General features: G+C 41.2%; 1 protein-coding gene across 25 annotated transcripts in view; it reads right to left on the reverse strand.

The window, feature by feature from the left end:
* The window catches only part of LOC148404383 (protocadherin gamma-C5-like), a 226049-nt gene that overhangs the window by 95019 nt on the left and 111007 nt on the right, over positions 1 to 20023 (reverse strand). The window contains exon 1 of one of the 25 annotated variants that reach the window (XM_088380885.1): positions 17085 to 19654. The exons of 21 other annotated variants lie outside the window; for them this stretch is intronic. In XM_088380885.1, the coding sequence (XP_088237011.1) occupies positions 17085 to 19508 (2424 nt within the window). In that variant the 5' untranslated portion in view covers positions 19509 to 19654. Of the gene's footprint in view, positions 1 to 4954; positions 7514 to 13352; positions 15903 to 17084; positions 19655 to 20023 lie in introns of those variants that run through there. 3 more of the 25 variants (XM_088380944.1, XM_088380910.1, XM_088381127.1) reach the window with 3 other exon arrangements.

Below are 20023 nucleotides of genomic sequence, written 5' to 3' on the forward strand. Positions count from 1 at the left end.
TGAATGCTACATTAGTGGTTGCAAATATATGGTCCTTGTGTAAGATATGCATACTTGTTTTATTTTATTTGACCAACAATTAAATTTCAATATTATTTTACGGTTTAATTTTATGTATTTCCTTCTATTTATATTAATTTTATGGTTAGTCTTGATATACGTTTCGTTTTATTTATTTTGATTGTGGGACCTTTGACTTCATCATGATGTCACTTTCTGTTTATGCCGAGCTGTCGTGTCGTCAGCCTATGCTAAAACTGCGATACCCATGTTCACCGCGCCGGCGTAAGTATTGCATACGCATTGTTATCTTTTTCTTTTCTTTGAACTTTTGCTTGACTGAAAAATATACTGTTGAAATATTCTTTGTATTGCTATACACAGACTGCTTTGCAAGAAAGTAAATACCCCTATCCAGATGGCCAAAGAATATTTGCATTTCCCCCATCTCACACAAAAGAGAGAAAAACAGCAGTCTCTTTAGCCGGTGTCAGCTCGGACGGGCTACCATGAACGTTAAAGAGTTAAAACAAGGTGTACTGATTTTTTATTTAGATATTAATTGTAAACTCAAGTTGTCATATTTTTTTAAACATTTTTCAGGCCACTGAATGCAATAATTCAATGTGGAACAGTAAGATGTTTTCTTATGAACCCCTACCCACCTTCCAGAAAATTAATGTCTCAAAAGTACTGGATTTATCTAGTTATTTGTCACAATTTTAAACACGTTTCTTTCATTATTAATATGGTTAACTTGCATAATAAGCAGTGCCTTAAGTTATTATTTACTTTCCTACGCACTTGAATTCTTCACAAAACTACACTAATTTGGATTTATGCAGCAAAAGAGATTTGTATTTAAGATGCCGTCCAATTAACAATAAGTTGATGGAAATGAACCGCTGAGAGGAATACATATATGTTATCAGACACAAAAACAGTGAAAGAATGGTGAAATACTGACTCACCAAGGTTGACATCTGTGAAAAGTTTCCTGACAGCTCCTTGTTCACATGTGGTGTGTCAGTGTCAGCTCCATCCACACTCACCAAACTTTGACTCATGGCTTGCATATTCTTTATGTCACTTTTTCTAGAGTCAGCGGTCCTGCACACCTCGTAATTGTACACGTGTGGGAGGGTCCCTGTCCCCAAAGTATCCGAGTACCGAGGCGGATAGTACGGGATGACGGGCAGGTTGGAGTGGTACAGGACGCGAGACTGTCTCCACCTGTACACTTTGACTGCGATGATGAGCAGCAAGCAGGTAATGAAGAGGAAGGAGACCACAGCCAGCGCCAAGACTAAGTAAAAAGTCAGCTTGTCATTGTACTCCTTGTCGTGTATGCTCAAGTCTGTGAACTCTGAGAGCACCTCAGGGAAGCTGTCAGCCACCGCCACATTCACAATGACTGTGGCTGAACGAGAGGGCTGCCCGTTGTCCTCCACCACAACAGTCAGTCTTTGTTTGACAGCATCTTTATCAGTCACTTGACGGATAGTTCGGATTTCTCCATTGTGGAGCCCCACTTCAAACAGCGCCCTGTCTGTGGCTTTGTGCACTTGATAGGAGAGCCAGGCGTTCTGGCCAGAGTCCACGTCCACGGCAACCACTTTTGTCACCAGGTAGCCCACGTCTGCTGAACGAGGCACCATCTCGGCCAGCAGTGCGCCACCCGTCTGCACCGGGTACAGCACCTGAGGGGCGTTGTCGTTCTGGTCCTGGATCAGGATGCGAACGCTCGCGTTGCTGCTGAGGGGAGGGGAACCTCCATCCTGCGCTCTGACCACCAATTCAACTTGTTTGATTTGCTCATAATCAAATGATCGAACGGCACTGAGAACACCGGTTTCAGAATTCAAAGAAACAAAAGTAGAAATTGGACTGCCACTTATCTGTGTGTTCTCTAAGAGATAAGATATTCTCGCGTTTTGATTCCAATCAGCATCTCGAGCAGTGACAGCAAATATGGAAATGCCTGGAGAATTATTCTCTGCCACATAAGCTAAATATATATCTTTATCAAATATTGGTTCATTGTCATTAACGTCTGATATTCTAAGATGTAACTTTTTTGAGCTAGAAAGCGGAGGCGTTCCGAGATCCGTGGCTGTAATTGTTATGTTATATTCTGAAACAGATTCTCTATCAAAAAATTGATCTGAAATTAAATTATAATAGTTTGTCAGCGATGTCTCTAATTTAAAGGGAAGTTTTCCATCTATGGAACATTTTATTTGCCCATTTTTATCAGAATCTAAATCTTTTATGTTCAGAACTGCAACTGTTGTACCAGGAGGTGAATCCTCAGACAGAGGACTGGAAAATGACTTTATATTAATTACTGGAGCGTTGTCATTTATGTCAATAACATCAAATATAACTTTACTGGTCCCAGTTAATCCACCTTGATCTTTTGCTTCCACCCTCACTTCATACTTTTTGTTCTTTTCAAAGTCTATTTGACCAGACACATAAATTTTGCCAGTGTTTTCATCAATATGAAAAACCTCTGCTGCGCTTCCTTTTGTTTGAGACAAACTGTACGTGATGAGTCCATACGGACCACTGTCAGCATCTGTAGCATTTACTGTAATTACACTTGTGCCTTTCATTGTGTCTTCCATAACAACGGCCTTATAGACTGATTGATTAAATACGGGTTCATTATCGTTTGCATCTAACACATTTATTTCTATATTTACAGTGCCAGATCTCTGCGGTGTTCCTCCATCAAGTGCAATTAATTTTAATGATAAATGGGGATGTCGCTCCCTGTCTAAAGGCTTCTGAAGCACCATTTCAACATATTTACTGCCATCCGGATTTGCATGCTGATTTAGGATAAAATTATCGTTTGGTGACAAAATGTAATTTTGCAATGCGTTTTGCCCCGCATCTTGATCCTCTGCACTCTTGAGAGGAAAGCGTACTCCCACTACAGCTGATTCACTTATTTCAAATAGGGGAGCTTTATCTTTATTTGAAAATACAGGGGCGTGATCATTAATATCCAAAACCTCAACAATTATTCTGTGCAGCTCGATCGGATTTTCTAAAATGATCTCAAAGCTGAAGCTGCATGGCGTCACATCTCCGCAAAGCTGCTCTCGGTCTATTCTGTCACTGACGACCAGGAGCCCTTTGTCTGTCTTCAGCTCCGTGTATTGAATGTTGTCTTCTGTCAAGATGCGAGCTCGCCCAGCTATGAGTCTCTTCATGTCCAAACCGAGATCCTGTGCCACATTTCCAATCACGGAGCCTTTCTTCATCTCTTCTGGTATAGAATAACGAATCTGACCACCTACCGTGGTAACCAAATGAAGCAAAAACATCAGCGTCCCCGCTTGACGTCGCCATCCATAAAACAATCTCCATTTTGCGCACGAGAATGGGCGAGGTCCTATATTATCCATTATCAAAAAAAGAGCGATCGACCCTTGTGCATGAATCCGTTTGCTGCCCACCAATTCAACACTTAATATGAAGCCGAGACCGTTGTTCTTTCACTTGCTCGCACCGCCAACAAAAGACAGAAAATCTCCCCCAGCGTATCGCCAATAAGGAGGACTGCATGACGACACACAGAACATTTATATACAGGCCAACAGCGTCTCTCAGAGTCGAAAATGTGTAAAAACAGGTGCTGCGCAGCACTCAAAACTGAAAGTAATATACAGTACGTACAGCTGAAAGCAAACTAAATCCCAGTGCGTGCAAATTTAACAACAATTATTGTGCACTAAAGCTCCACTGAAAATTGATATACAAAATATATGAAATAGAAAACATCGTCCAGTATTAAAAACAAATGAACACTTCACCCCCCCTAAATGAATAGAAATGGAGGAAGAAATCCCTGCTCGCCTATATTACATTTGAATCTAAGAAAAAAAGGGTCATAACTAAAGTTTTAAATTAAACTGCAGCCACTGTAAAATACAAATCAATTTCATCATCACTACTGAATGAGAAAGACAAAAGCACAAATGTGTACAAAAAACAATTTCAAATGAGGTTCACCAGTTATGAAATTTTAGCAATGATTCTTCAAAGTTATAATCATCATCAGGCCTTGAAGTACAAGGCATTCAAATGACCATAATTAACTATCAATTAGTAATAATCATTCATCATTTACTTTATATAACTCATTGACAAGTGCAAGCAAATGTACTGTAATATCAAAATGAGTTATCGTCTTGGAGAGTGAGTGGCATAAATAATCTAAAACAGCCATTGGTACCATGGACAGCGCCTAAAACCTCGGAACGCAATGGAAACTTTCTTCTATTTTCGATTTAAAGAAAAAATGTGAATTTGTGATTTTTACATCAAGAGGGTAATCAAAATACTTGAGTGATTTTTCTTATCTTAATTTTTAAAACTGCTATCATTAAATATGTGTTAATTACATAAAAAACACATTCTCAAACAATGCGTCACAAACAAAAATGACATGATGCTCGAGTTCCAACAGGAACATATATTTTCAGGCAAAAAAAGCAAAACAACGAATCCTAAATATTACCCAGATTTCTTAAGTGTTTATCTTCCCGCATTGAGAATTAAAATTGATGAAAATGTCCTTGCATGTGATGTGTAAAATACAGCACTATTGTTGTTTAAATTCCAAGCAGTTTTATGTGTGAATCATTTCTTTGAACTTGTCACTTCTTTCTAAAACGTCAGATTTGTTTTCTACAAATTAAATATTTTATTGAACAATTCACTCTGAAATTCCTTAACGTTTTCTGAAAAACATGACTAAAAGCTATGTTTATGTTTAACATTATTGTTTACATACTTTCAGTTTAACAGCTATAAGAGTTGGTTATGAATTCAAGACAATAGTGCGACTTGAGAACCTATTTTTCCACAAAAGTGCAGAAAGTTGAAAACAACATCAAATGAAAGAAGAGAAAATGATTGGTGAACATTTTTAACTCACCAATGTTGACATCTGCGAAAGGTCTCGTGACATTTGCATATTCTCCTGTGGCATATCAGCATCAGCTCCATCTACACTCACTAAACTTTGACTCAATGCTTGCATATTCTTCATCTCACTTTTTCTAGAGTCAGTTGTCCTGCACACCTCGTAATTGTACACGTGCGGGAGGGTCCCCGTCCCCAAAGTATCCGAGTACCGTGGTGGATAGTACGGGATGACAGGCAGGTTGGAGTGGCACAGGGCGCGAGACTGTCTCCACCTGTGCACTTTGACTGCGATGATGAGCAGCAAGCATGTGACGAAGAGGAAGGAGACCACAGCCAGTGCCAAGACTAAGTAAAAAGTCAGCTTGTCATTGTACTCCTTGTCGTACATGCTCAAGTCAGTGAACTCTGAGAGCACCTCAGGGAAGCTGTCAGCCACCGCCACGTTCACAATGACTGTGGCTGAACGAGAGGGCTGCCCGTTGTCCTCCACCACAACAGTCAGTCTTTGTTTGACAGCATCTTTATCAGTCACTTGGCGGACAGTTCGGATTTCTCCATTGTGGAGGCCCACTTCAAACAGCGCCCTGTCCGTGGCTTTGTGGACTTGATAGGAGAGCCAGGCGTTCTGGCCAGAGTCCACGTCCACGGCCACCACTTTGGTCACCAAATAGCCCACGTCAGCCGAACGAGGCACCATTTCGGCCAACAGCGAGCCACCTGTCTGCACCGGGTACAGAACCTGTGGGGTGTTGTCGTTCTGGTCCTGGACTAGGATGCAAACTGTGGCCACGGAACTCAGTGGAGGGGATCCAGAGTCACGGGCAGTCACGTTAAAGTCAAAGGACTTGATTTGTTCATAGTCAAAAGATCTGACTGCGTGGATGACACCATTCTCGGAATTGATGGAAACAAAAGAGGACACAGCTACTCCATTAACTTCTTTCTCCTCCAGGAAGTAAGACACTCGGGCATTCTGGCCCCAGTCTGCATCACTCGCACTGACAGCAAACACAGAATAACCGGGAGAGTTGTTCTCTGGTAAAGTCTTACTGTATTCTGACTGATGGAATTTGGGTGGGTTGTCGTTCACGTCTGATATTTTAACGATGATGTTTTTACTACTAGACAGAGGTGGAGAGCCTTGGTCGGACACTGTTATGGTCACATTATATTCAGGGACACTTTCCCGGTCTAAGAAGTTTTCAGTGACTATGGTGTAGTAGCCTGTTAATGAAGACTCAATTTTAAAAGGGACGTCGGTGTTAATGGAACACTTGACGACACCGTTGACGTCAGAGTCTTCATCATTCACGTTAAATACAGCTACAGTTGTACCTGGGGGAGAATCCTCAGGTATGGAATGAGAAAATGACATTAATTTAATGGAGGGGACATTATCATTCTCGTCAATTATGTTTACATTAACTTTACATGTATCTGTGTAACCTCCATGGTCACTGGCCTGGACGTTTAATTGATAGTTCTTAGACTTCTCAAAATCTAATTTTCTATTAATTTTAATCTCTCCCGTTTCAACGTTAACAGAAAATATATCTTTTGCTGACTCTGTGACTTGACGTATAAAATATGATACCTCACCATTGAGGCCTGCATCGGCATCTTTTGCAGTAACAGTCGTGATCAGTGTCCCTGCAGGTGAATTTTCAGGCACGTCAACCTTATAAACAGGTTGTGTGCACACTGGCGCGTTGTCGTTTGCATCCATCACAGTGATTTCTATTCTCACTGTCCCTGATCTGTGTGGCTCCCCACCATCTGAAGCAATTAGCATGAGAATATGACTCTCCTCTTTCTCTCTGTCTAAAGACTTTTGCAAAATCATTTCAATAAATTTTGCTCCATCTGGTTGATTATGTATTTCCAATTTAAAATGATCTGATGGTTTCAGTGCATATTTCTGTATATCATTAATTCCAACATCGGGGTCATTGGCGCTCACCAAAGAAAATTTTGTTCCTGTTGTGACACTTTCAACAATGTTTAAATTGATTTCGGACTGTGGGAAGGACGGACTATTGTCATTAATGTCCACGACCTCCACAGTTACATGATAAAGCTGGATGGGATTTTCTAAAATGATGTCAAAAGTGAAGCTGCAGGGCGTCGTCTTGCCACAAAGCTCCTCTCGGTCGATGCGCTCTTTAATTTCAAGTGTGCCTTTGTCTCGCTTTAAATCAACATACTGTCTATCTTCTTTTGTAATGATACGAGCTTTACCTGCTACTAGTCTGCCAACATCCAAGCCCAAATCTATCGCAATGTTTCCAACAAAAGAGCCTTCCGCCTGCTCCTCCGGTATGGAATAGCGTGCCTGTCCAGCCACGGAGCGTAGCTCGCACAGACAAAGAATCACAAACAGTGTGCGCCATCGGCCTCTGACAGCGTGCATCCGCATAAAATCCATCGTGAAATCCCCCCAAAAATATCACGAGAACATTCCTCCTACATAAAAACAGGCGCTCTTCAATTGAAAAAGTCAAATTAACCAAGAAAATTCACGGAACAAGTCTCTCTTCAAATGTCGAGCAGATCGTCGTCCTTCTCACCAGGCAAGCTCTAAAAACAGCGCAAGAGGAGAGGAGAGGAGGACTCCTGCACGGATTCGTTTCACTCTAATTCAATGACGTGTCACTAGCGGCGCTCAGAGCATTTTCACAGTAGTGCACGGTTTTGAATAAATCCATCACCATTTTAGACCATAACACAATGAAGCCTACTTTATAAATGATTAGATATGCTCGTAAAATCATTAAAAATAGTTGAATGTTCATTCAACTCAAATGTAAATATGTACGTTTGAGGTTTCGACTTTACACATAAGGAATATTTTCGCAGGACGTAACTTTTATTTTGAAATGATGAATGGTAGATTGAAAATGTTCAGCTAAATATATATATATATATATATATATATATATATATATATATATATATATATATATATATATAAATACATATATTACCGAATGAATTCAATCGTAACGTTTTTGACGATTGTATCAAGATTTATGCAATTCTGGATGCAATCTCTATCTTTATTTTGTTACCTTGTATCTTGTGACAGTTAAGTGTTATGGCATACTTATGGTTCGTTCAAAACTAATCTAAAATTAACGTTTTTACATGATCACACAGATATATTAGGTGTATGTTTTGGGTAGTATTTGGAATTAAAATCCCAGTGATATTGAAAGACTACTATGGTGAAAAATATTCTCCTCGAAATGTGATCATATTTATTATTCAAATTTATAACACTTGAGGAGTTTGGTGATTGGTGATTTTTTTTTTTTTTTTTTGCAAGATGAATCTTATTTGTCATTAAAAGATCTGATTTGCTTTCTCTTCAAAACGTTAATCTTGCGGCATCAAGGACAATGGGAATGATTGATCATGCAAATAGCCCCGAAAGTGATTAAAGTGATCATAAACTCAAATAGTTGTATGGACACAATCATTCACTCCGAGTATAATGGATAAGTTATATGAAGTAAATGAAGTAAGAAATATATATATATATATCGAAAAAAAAGTGCGACAATTCACAGTAAGACAGAACTAAAAATATGTCCACTGACTATAAGGTACAGATCGAGTGGCTGTCTATGGTTCTGAAACCACAGGACTAGTTGAATGCACTCTGTACGGCTTGAAAACAGTACTTTTTTTTTTTTTTTTTTTAAACATCGACAATACTAAATAATGGGGGAAAACACAAACACTCATGAACCACCTAACTGCTGATCACAAACAAGACTAACATCAGTCTTCAAATTCTTGAAGAGGTTTAACACTGCCGAATGCAGATATAGACTGGTGGTCTATCATATACATGTAAACTGGTCAATATTGTTTGTGTATACGTACATTGTGAGGATTTTCCTCGGTGCAACCGAACTATTGTCCTCATTCACGACAATCAAGGAAAAAAAATCTATCAATCCATCCCTGATCTTGTGTGACACTTTGCGCAAATAAAAATAATGTGTTATATTAATTAAAGTTAAGAATATCATGTATTATTCCTCTTACTACTATAGCAAGTAATATTTGCACTTTGAGATAATCTAACAAAAATGCCGGGTTTAGGTTGCAGAAGTTAAAGTTAAGAGAATTGAAGGTAATGAAGAGCACTTCACGAAGTTACGTCTGCAGTGGAAATGCCCCAGAAATAAAAGGATGAGAAGGATGTGCCAAAATTTGATGATTGAATAAAATAAAAGTATTTGTGAACAGACAAAACATGGTAAAATGGAAGCAGGCGTCTAAAAAAACTTAAAGGGGATGATTCACAAAAATTGGTCTCTATGACAGATATACTTGTACACGGTTTCTTCAAGAACTTAAAGATATCAACTAACTGCAATGTATGGGAGCAAGCAACTTCCACTCTTAAAACAGAAACAGTTGTCATTCACAAACAAAAGAGTTTGAATGATTGGTATTTCATTCAATCGGTGAGAAGTATCAATGGCAAAATCATGTAAAAATGTGACATTTTTCACTCACCAAGGTTGACATCTGTGAGAAGTTTGCTGACAACTCCTTGTTCACATGTGGTGTTTCACCATTATCTCCATCCACACTCACTAAACTTTGACTCATGGCTTGCATGTTCTTCATGTCACTTTTTCTAGAGTCAGCGGTCCTGCACACCTCGTAATTGTACACGTGCGGGAGGGTCCCAGTCCCCAAAGTATCTGAGTACCGAGGTGGATAATACGGGATGACTGGTAGGTTGGAGTGGTACAGGACGCGAGATTGTCTCCACCTGTACACTTTGACTGCTATGATGAGCAGCAAGCTGGTGATGAAGAGGAAGGAGACCACAGCCAGGGCCAAGACCAAGTAAAAAGTCAACTTGTCATTGTACTCCTTGTCGCGCATGCTCAAGTCAGTGAACTCTGAGAGCACCTCAGGGAAGCTGTCGGCCACCGCCACGTTCACAACGACTGTGGCTGAACGAGAGGGTTGCCCGTTGTCCTCCACTACAACAGTCAGTCTTTGTTTGACAGCATCTTTATCAGTCACTTGGCGGACCGTTCGGATTTCTCCATTGTGGAGGCCCACTTCAAACAGCGCCCTGTCTGTGGCCTTGTGCACTTGATAAGAGAGCCATGCGTTCTGGCCAGAGTCCACGTCCACAGCCACCACTTTGGTCACCAGGTAGCCTACGTCGGCCGAACGAGGCACCATTTCGGCCAGCATCGTGCTGCCCGTCTGCACCGGGTACAGCACCTGAGGGACGTTGTCGTTCTGGTCTTGGATCAGGATGCGAACACTCGCGTTGCTGCTGAGGGGAGGGGAGCCTCCATCCTGTGCTCTGACAATAAATGTCAGCTCTTTGATTTGCTCATAGTCATATGAGCGAACAGCACTGATAACTCCGCTTTCTGCATTAACAGACACAAATTCACCAATTGGATTTCCTCCAATTTCACTCTGCTCCAACATGTAGGAGACACGAGCATTCTGATTTTCATCCAGGTCTTTGGCAATCACTCTTAAAACTGAAATTCCTGGCGAGTTGTTTTCTGCAATGTTTGCCCTATAAATGCTGACCGGAAACACTGGAGCGTTGTCATTTATGTCTGACACTTTCAAATTAAAAGTTTTGTTTGTGGAGAGCGGAGGCGAGCCACCATCTGACGCCACAATTGTTATGTTATATTCTGACACACTTTCACGATCTAAATTTGCGTCAGTCAGCAATGCAAAATAATTTCTCACATTGGATTTGATCCTAAATGGAACGCGGCCTTCAATCGCGCACCTCACGTGACCATTTTCACCAGAATCCAAGTCTTTTACATTGATGATACCAATAGTGGTGCCGACGGGGGAATCTTCTGACACAGGACTAGTAAAGGACATTACATTTATGACCGGAGCATTATCATTTAAATCAATTATTTCTATTTCGACTTTTGTGGACTCAGTAAGCCCACCTTCATCTTTCGCTTCAACCATGAACTGTATTATTTTGTCTTTTTCATAATCTATTTGTTTTGCTATAGCAATGCCCCCTGTCAACTCATTAATAAGAAATAAATCCGCTATTGCAGCTTTTGATTTTGAAAATGAGTATGTTACTTTTCCATTCGAGCCGCTGTCAGCATCTGTGGCATTGACGGTCAAAACGTGTGTGCCTTTTGGTGTATTTTCATTCACTTTAGCTTTATATAAAGTTTGATTGAAAACGGGAGCATTATCATTCGCATCTAAAATTATAATTTCTATGTTTACTGTTCCTGATCTCTGTGGATTTCCGCCGTCTACTGCCAATAATTTTAAGGCGAGTCGCGGCCGTGCTTCTCTATCTAAAGCTTTCTGAAGCACCATTTCTACATGTTTTTCTACCCCAGGACTGGCGTGTTGTTTTAAAAGAAAATTATCACTCGGGGTTAAAATGTAGCTTTGCAAGCCGTTCACACCCTCATCAGCGTCATACGCACTCTCCAAAACAAAACGGGAGCCAAGCGCAGCAGACTCACTGATTTCAAATTCTAAATGTCTATTTTCAAAAGTGGGAGCATTGTCATTTACGTCTAACACTTCGATGGTCACGGGATGCAATTCCATGGGGCTTTCCAATAAAATCTCAAAGGTGAATCTGCACGGCGTCACATCTCCACACAGCTGCTCTCGATCTATCCTCTCGTGGACAACCAGAAGCCCTTTGTCCGCCCTCAGCTCGGCGTACTGGACGTTGTCCCCTGTCACGATGCGGGCCCGCCCAGAACGGAGTCTTTTCAGATCCAAACCGAGATCTTGGGCCACATTTCCAATGAGCGAGCCTATTTTCATCTCCTCTGGGACTGAGTAGCGGATTTGTGCCCGCGTTACATTGAGAAAAAAACACCAAAAGACAAAGAGGGAGGCCGCCCGTCGCCATATTCCACGACGGTTTGGATGAATATCCTTCCACTCCATATTAAAAGAAAATTATTCCAATGAAGTGAACGGATCGAAAAAATGACGAGGCACAATATCAGCCTATTTTAGCTCATGTGTTGTACGTTGTTCACGCACAGCTCTCCTGTGCCGAATGGCAGCTACAGAGGAGGGAGCCGCACTTCAACAGAGCACGAAATATCCATTTACCATGTAACGGCGCCCCTTAGAGTCCGATATGTGAAATGTATCCTGTTGAATTAAAGTACTCAATGCACAAACTCAATGCACAAACAAACATTGTATAGCTTAATTAAAAACGACTTTACTAAAATCACACAAAAAGACAACACACAATTAATTAGCCCTGTTTAAGTTGCAACATACACAACCAGTCAATCATCGCACTTGCAGGAGTGTAGTTAAGTAATATGTGATAGAAATAATGATTTTTAAGTTCAGCGTGAGAGCTGTTCAACAATTCCAGTGAAGTTGCCTTCAGCACCACGGACAGAGATAAAGCCATGCATGGCGCCACTTGCTCACTTTGGGTCAACGTGCAAACTCCACACAGGGAGGGCTGGAGCCAAAAGTCAACCCACAACCTCTGGACTGTGAGGTGGACATGTAAGCTGCTGCACCACCATGCAGCTCTACATGATACTCATTTGATGTAAAATATAAATGGGTGTATTATACACTAGTGGCAACAATTAATCTTTTTTCAAATGTTCAGTGACATCATATCTTGACTATAAATACATTAGCCCGTTTTAGCATTTGAACGAATTCCATAGCATGTGGGCATAAGTCCACCAATTTCAAAATCAGAGCCATGTACTCATAGTACTTCAAAGTTTGGAAAAAACATGTGAAAATCATCGCAAATGAAGAAGTGATGTAACATCTGAAACAAACATTTCTGTCTAGGATGATTAAGTGACTTTCAAGTCTAAGTAATGGAAAATAACCACCAATTTGGGTGGACTGTACAGGACATTATCTTTTGAGGAAATTGTGCATGATTAAAGGTTATGGTTTACTTCAGAAATATGGATTACAAACTGGGATTAAAGGGGTCTTAAAAATCTTGAACAAGAAACTCCTCAGCCGGATTTGTGACAAGTCTGACAACTCCCGAATAGGTTACAAACGACAACACCAAGGAAACAAGTGAGGGACTCAAGAAGAAGCACTTTGAAAACGTTCACAAATTTATATTTCTACGTTTCAATGGGAGAAGAAAAACACTATTGAGTAACATAATTTTCAAGAGGTTATTAACTTTAAAAATCATCATGGAACAAATAACCTATTACTTCACACACTTTTCACTACAAAAACGTAAATACTATGATTTGACAATGATATATTTTTTAAATCCTGGGAGCAGCATACGCGTGAAAAGGGATGCAACTCACACGACCTGAACCTGGCAATTGTGAGACTTAGCAGTGAAAAAAACACATTGAAAAGTCAAAAATGTGACTCACCAAGGTTGACATCTGTGAGATGTTTCCTGATATCTGATTGTTGTCATTCATTATATCAGCATCAGCTCCATCCACACTCACTAAACTCTGACTCATGGCTTGCATGTTCTTCATGTCACTTTTTCTGGAATCAGTGGTCTTGCACACCTCGTAATTGTACACATGCGGGAGGGTCCCCGTCCCCAAAGTATCCGAGTACCGAGGTGGATAATACGGGATGACGGGCAGGTTGGAGTGGTACAGGATGCGAGACTGTCGCCACCTGTGCACTTTGACTGCGATGATGAGAAGCAAGCAGGTGACGAAGAGGAAGGAGACCACAGCCAGCGCCAAGACTAAGTAAAATGTCAGCTTGTCATTGTACTCCTTATCGTCCATGTTCAAGTCAGTGAACTCTGAGAGCACCTCAGGGAAGCTGTCGGCCACCGCCACGTTCAAAATGACTGTAGCTGAACGAGAAGGCTGCCCGTTGTCCTCCACCACAACAGTTAGTCTTTGTTTGACAGCATCTTTATCAGTCACTTGGCGGACCGTTCGGATTTCTCCATTGTGGAGGCCCACTTCAAACAGCGCCCTGTCTGTGGCCTTGGGCACTTGATAAGAGAGCCAGGCGTTCTGGCCAGAGTCCACATCCACAGCCACCACTTTGGTCACCAGGTAGCCTACATCGGCCGAACGAGGCACCATTTCGGCCAGCATCGTGCTGCCCGTCTGCACCGGGTACAGCACCTGAGGGGCATTGTCGTTCTGGTCCTGGATTAGGATGTGAACTGTGGCCGCAGAACTCAGCGGAGGAGATCCAGAGTCGCGGACAGTCACGTTAAAGTCAAAGGACTTGATTTGTTCATAATCAAATGATCTGACTGCGTGGATGACACCATTCTCAGAATTGATGGAAACAAAAGAGGACACAGCTACTCCATTAACTTCTTTCTCCTCCAGGAAGTAAGACACTCGGGCATTCTGGCCCCAGTCTGCATCACTCGCACTGACAGCAAACACGGAAAAACCGGGAGAGTTGTTCTCTGGTAACGTTTTACTGTAATCTGACTGATGGAATTTGGGCGGGTTGTCGTTTACATCTGATATTTTAACGTTGATATTTTTATAACTAGACAGAGGTGGAGAGCCTTGGTCGGACACTGTTATGGTCACATTATATTCAGGGACACTTTCCCGGTCTAAGAAGTTTTCAGTGACTATGGTGTAGTATCCTGTTAATGAAGACTCAATTCTAAAAGGGATGTCGGTGTTAACGGAACACTTTACGACGCCGTTGACATCAGAGTCTTCATCATTTACGTTAAACACAGCTACAGTCGTACCTGGGGGAGAATCCTCAGGTATGGACTGAGAAAAGGACATTAATTTAATAGTGGGGACATTATCATTCTCATCAATTATGTTAATAAATACTTTACATGTATCTGTATATCCTCCATGATCTCTAGCCTGAACATTTAACTGATAAGACTTCAATTTTTCAAAATCCAATTCACCTAAAACTTTAATTTCTCCTGTTTTGCTATTTACACTAAACAACTGTTCTGTTCCTTTGGTGGCACGTGTGGAAAACGTGACGTCACCATTTAGGCCCGAATCAGCATCGTTTGCACTAACAGTCGTGATCAATGTTCCTGAAGGTGAATTTTCAGGCACATCTACCTTATAAACAGGTTGAGTGCACACTGGGGCATTATCATTTGCATCTAGCACAGCAATTTCAATTCTTACTGTCCCTGATCTGTGTGGCTCCCCACCATCTGATGCAATCAACATGAGAATGAGACTCTCTTCTTTTTCTCGGTCTAAAGTCTTCTGTAAAACCATTTCCATGAATTTTGCTCCATCTGGTTGGCTTTGTATTTCCAATTTAAAATGATCTGATGGTTTAAGAAGGTATTTATATATATCATTAATACCAACATCAGAATCATCCGCATTTTCGAGTGAGAAACGAGAGCCCACAGCAACATTTTCAGTTATTTTGAACTGAATTTCTGATTGTGGGAAGGACGGACTGTTGTCATTAATGTCCACAACCTCCACTGTTACTCGATAAAGCTGGATGGGATTTTCTAAAATGATGTCAAAAGTGAAGCTGCAGGGCGTCGTCTTACCACAAAGCTCCTCTCGGTCGATGCGCTCTTTAATTACAAGTGTGCCTTTGTCTCGCTTTAAATCAACATACTGTCTATCTTCTTTTGTAATGATACGAGCTTTACCTGCTACTAGTCTGCCAACATCCAAGCCCAAATCTCTCGCGATGTTTCCAACAAAAGAGCCTTCCGCCTGCTCCTCCGGTATGGAATAGCGAGCCTGTCCAGTCACGGAGCCCAGCTCGCAGAGACAAAGAATCACAAACAGTGTGCGCCATCGGCCTCTGACAGCGCGCATCCGCATAAAATCCATCGTGTATTCCAAAATAACAAGATCACTTTTTCAAGTAAAACCAATGCCCACTCAAAAACGTCTTGAACAAACGAGACTCCAAAGAAAATGTGCCTCTTCAAAATACCACTGGACCGTCGTGTTTATGAGCAATGACGCTCTAAAATGAGCTCAAGAGGAGGACTCCTGCGCGGACGCGTTTCATTCTCACTCAATGACGTGTCACCAGCGGCGCTCAGAGTATTTTCACTGAACTACACCTCTAATTTTTTCGCCCTTTCTCAACTTAGAGACCGCACAAAGCATATTGATAGAGGGCCCTATAAATTATATTACATGCAAAAAATAAAAACACGTTTTAGAAGTAATTTTTGGAAAAAATCAAATAATATTTCCCATATTATGACAGTATTAGTTAAATTTGCTAATAAAGGACAACAGACAATAAAAAAAAACGTTCGTATAAAATCATTGATAAGCCTGATTTTTAACAACATAATCAACAAAACAATTCAGTCCTTTAATACACAAAGGCTGATGTTATTATTGTGTCCAGATTACGTTTTTTTTTAAATTATGATCATATTTTGGGTTGAAAATCCAATCAAATTTTAAGAATATTACAATCATGAAACTTTACTACAAAATCATACTAGAATCTACGTAGTAGTATCTAGTAACTAGATGCATATAACCTATTGAAATATTGTAAATGGAGCCATATTTTTTTGTGTAATTAATAGTAACAACAATAATAATAGTAATAATAATAATAATAATAATAATAATAACAATAATAATAAAAATATTATTATAACAATAATACTATTCAATTAAAATCAGTTCAGTATTAATTAGAGTGTTCCAATCAAATAAGCAATTAAAGCCAGCAACGCTTTCAGCACCAAGGACAGCAACATTGGCCGTCGACCTCCAGAGAATAAAAAAAAAAACATCGCAAAGATAAGCATTTTTGTCAATGATGTTGTACGCGATCTACATGTTCACTATAATACAAATGTTATCTATTAAATTTGACAATAATTGGTTAAAATTAATAGATAAAATATATTTTACACTATTTCAGAAACTGATATGGTGTATTCAATTAAAAACAAGGAATTTCTGGCAGCAACTCAAGGGGACCAATACCTTCACATCTTCATAGAGTTTTGACCCACTATGTAACCAAGTAAAAATATATGTGCTTTAAAAAGGAAAATGCAATCACATGCCACATCTTTTGAAAACATATCCTGCTTATGCTAAAAGTTGGAGATGTATAATGAAAACAAAATCGGTAAACAGCAAATGGGAAAGATGGTGAAACACTTAACTCACCAAAGTTGACATTTGTGAAAAGTTTCCAGACAGCTCCTTCGTCACATGCAGCATGTCAGCATCAGCTCCATCCACACTCACCAAACTTTGACTCACAGCTTGCATGTTCTTCATGTCACTTTTTCTAGAGTCAGTGGTCCTGGACACCTCGTAATTGTACACGTGCGGGAGGGTCCCCGACCCCAAAGTATCCGAGTACCGAGGTGGATAATACGGGATGACGGGCAGGTTGGAGTGGTACAGGACGCGAGACTGCCTCCACCTGTACACTTTGACAGCTATGATGAGCAGCAAGCAGGTGACGAACAGGAAGGAGACCACAGCCAGTGCCAAGACCAAGTAAAAAGTCAGCTTGTCATTGTACTCCTTGTCATGCATGCTCAAGTCTGTGAACTCCGAGAGTACCTCAGGGAAGCTGTCGGCCACTGCCACGTTCACAACGACTGTGGCTGAACGAGAGGGCTGTCCGTTGTCCTCTACCACAACAGTCAGTCTTTGTTTGACAGCATCTTTATCATTCACTTGGCGGACAGTTCGGATTTCTCCATTGTGGAGGCCCACTTCAAACAGCGCCCTGTCTGTGGCTTTGTGCACTTGATAGGAGAGCCAGGCGTTCTGGCCAGAGTCCACGTCCACGGCCACCACTTTGGTCACCAGGTAGCCCACGTCGGCCGAACGAGGCACCATTTCGGCCAGCAGTGAGCCGCCCGTCAGGACTGGGTACAGCACCTGAGGGGCGTTGTCATTCTGGTCCTGGATCAGGATGCGAACGCTGACGCTGCTGCTGAGGGGAGGGGATCCTCCATCTTGTGCCCTGACTACCAAGTCCACTTGTTTAATTTGCTCATAATCAAAAGAGCGAACTGCGTGTATTGTTCCACTTTGTGCATTTATAGAAACATAGTCTGACACTGTAGACCCACCGATATTTGCATCCTCAAAAATGTATGAAATGCGAGCATTTTGACTATCATCGGGGTCTTTAGCATTAAGAGTCATAACAGAAATGCCAGGAGTATTATTTTCTGAGATAATCGCGCTGTAAGCAGCACGTGAAAAAAACGGCGCATTGTCGTTGACGTCAGAGACTTTCAAATGAAACGTTTTTTTAGCCCACAGAGAAGGAAATCCTGCGTCTGTGGCAACAACAGTTATGTTATATTCTGACACACTTTCACGATCTAAAGGCGCGTCTGTTAATAACGTGTAATAATTTCTCAAATTGGATTTAATTTTGAAAGGCGAATTTTGCTCAATTCTACAAGTCACCTGTCCATTTTCAGCCGAATCAATGTCTTTAACGTTAATGATACCAACAGTTGTCCCAGGAGGGGAATCCTCTGACACAGGACTTGTGAAAGACATCACACTCATCGTGGGAGCGTTGTCATTTACATCAGTGACGTCAACCATTACTTTGCATGAGTCCGTCAATCCTCCCTGGTCCTTTGCGTCTATTCTCAGCTCGTATTTCTTATTTTTCTCAAAATCAATAGCGCCCTTCACAGAAATAACACCACTCTTTTCATCAATGGCAAACACATCACGCATGCTGCTGTCCATGTCTGAAAAATGATAAGTCACTAGGCTATTAGACCCAAAGTCTGCGTCAGTGGCATTAACAGTGACGACAAAATGGCCGAGGGCAGCATTCTCCATCACGGCAGCTTTGTACACGGATTGGTTGAATACAGGCGCGTTGTCGTTCGCATCAAGAACAATAATATTAATATTTACTGTACCAGACCTTTGTGGGTTGCCGCCGTCCACTGCTATTAATTTTAAAGACAAACTGGGGAGCGTTTCCCTGTCCAGCGGCTTCTGAAGCACCATCTCCGCATAATTCTTGCCATCTGTATTTGAATGCTGCTTCAGCACGAAATAACCATTCTCTGTTAACAAATATTCCCGCAGGCTATTGAGACCCACGTCTGGGTCCTCGGCACTTGTGAGGGAAAATCGAGCGCCAGTGTTTGCAATTTCACTGATTTCAAAACGAATTTCGTTTCTTTTGAACGTCGGCGAGTGGTCATTTATGTCTGTAATTTCAACAGTCACGTGATGGAGCTCCGTGGGGTTTTCCAAAATCACCTCAAAGCTGAAACTGCACGGCGTCACATCTCCACAAAGCTGCTCCCGGTCGATCCTCTCATTCACCACCAGAGTCCCTTTGTTTGCCAAAAGCTTGGTGTACTCGACGCTCTCCCCCGTCACGATGCGGGCCCGCCCGGACAACAGCCTCTTCACATCCAAACCGAGGTCTTGTGCTACGTTTCCAATCACAGAGCCTTTTTTCATCTCCTCCGGAATTGAATACCTTATATTTCCGTCGACCGATGGGATGAAGAAAAGGAGAAATGACAGATGCCAGCAGACGATGTGCCGTTTTCTATCCAATGTGCTGGGAGGGATTCCGTTTGCCATTGTAAAATATCCCCCTCAAAATTATCCCAATAAAAGATGCGTTGCCTAGATTTATAATTAAAGTCCTAAACAAAGGAAAACAGTGGGTTTATATCCCCTCAGACAACAAGCGAGTGAGAGCGAGTCCGTGTCTCTCGCCGCCAGCCCAAATGATGCACACCGCCCCACTTCCCCTCATAGTCCTCACTAGTAAGAAGATAGAGTGGAATACAGACCCACCGATGATTTGACCGACAGCGTCCCTCTGAGTTCAAATTGAGTAATGCAACTTATTTTCTCATCAATGCTGTATGATGCTTGTGCTTGTATCAGTCAAATGCATGCTTAAACTAAGATTAAAAACACCACATCTAAGGAAATGATCTAATGTAGCACAGTTTTGATGAGACAAAATTTTAAAAAATGCTTGATTATCACAAATCAGTAAAAATATATTAATGTTGATTTCAAAGTTATTTGGTTTATTTCAAATTGACGTACATTTTATTAATAAGCCGGGAAGCCTACGGAATATA

The sequence above is a fragment of the Syngnathus floridae genome, chromosome 1, assembly GCF_059516105.1.
Source record: "Syngnathus floridae isolate MCC-2025c chromosome 1, RoL_Sflo_1.0, whole genome shotgun sequence".
NCBI lineage: Eukaryota > Metazoa > Chordata > Actinopteri > Syngnathiformes > Syngnathidae > Syngnathus > Syngnathus floridae.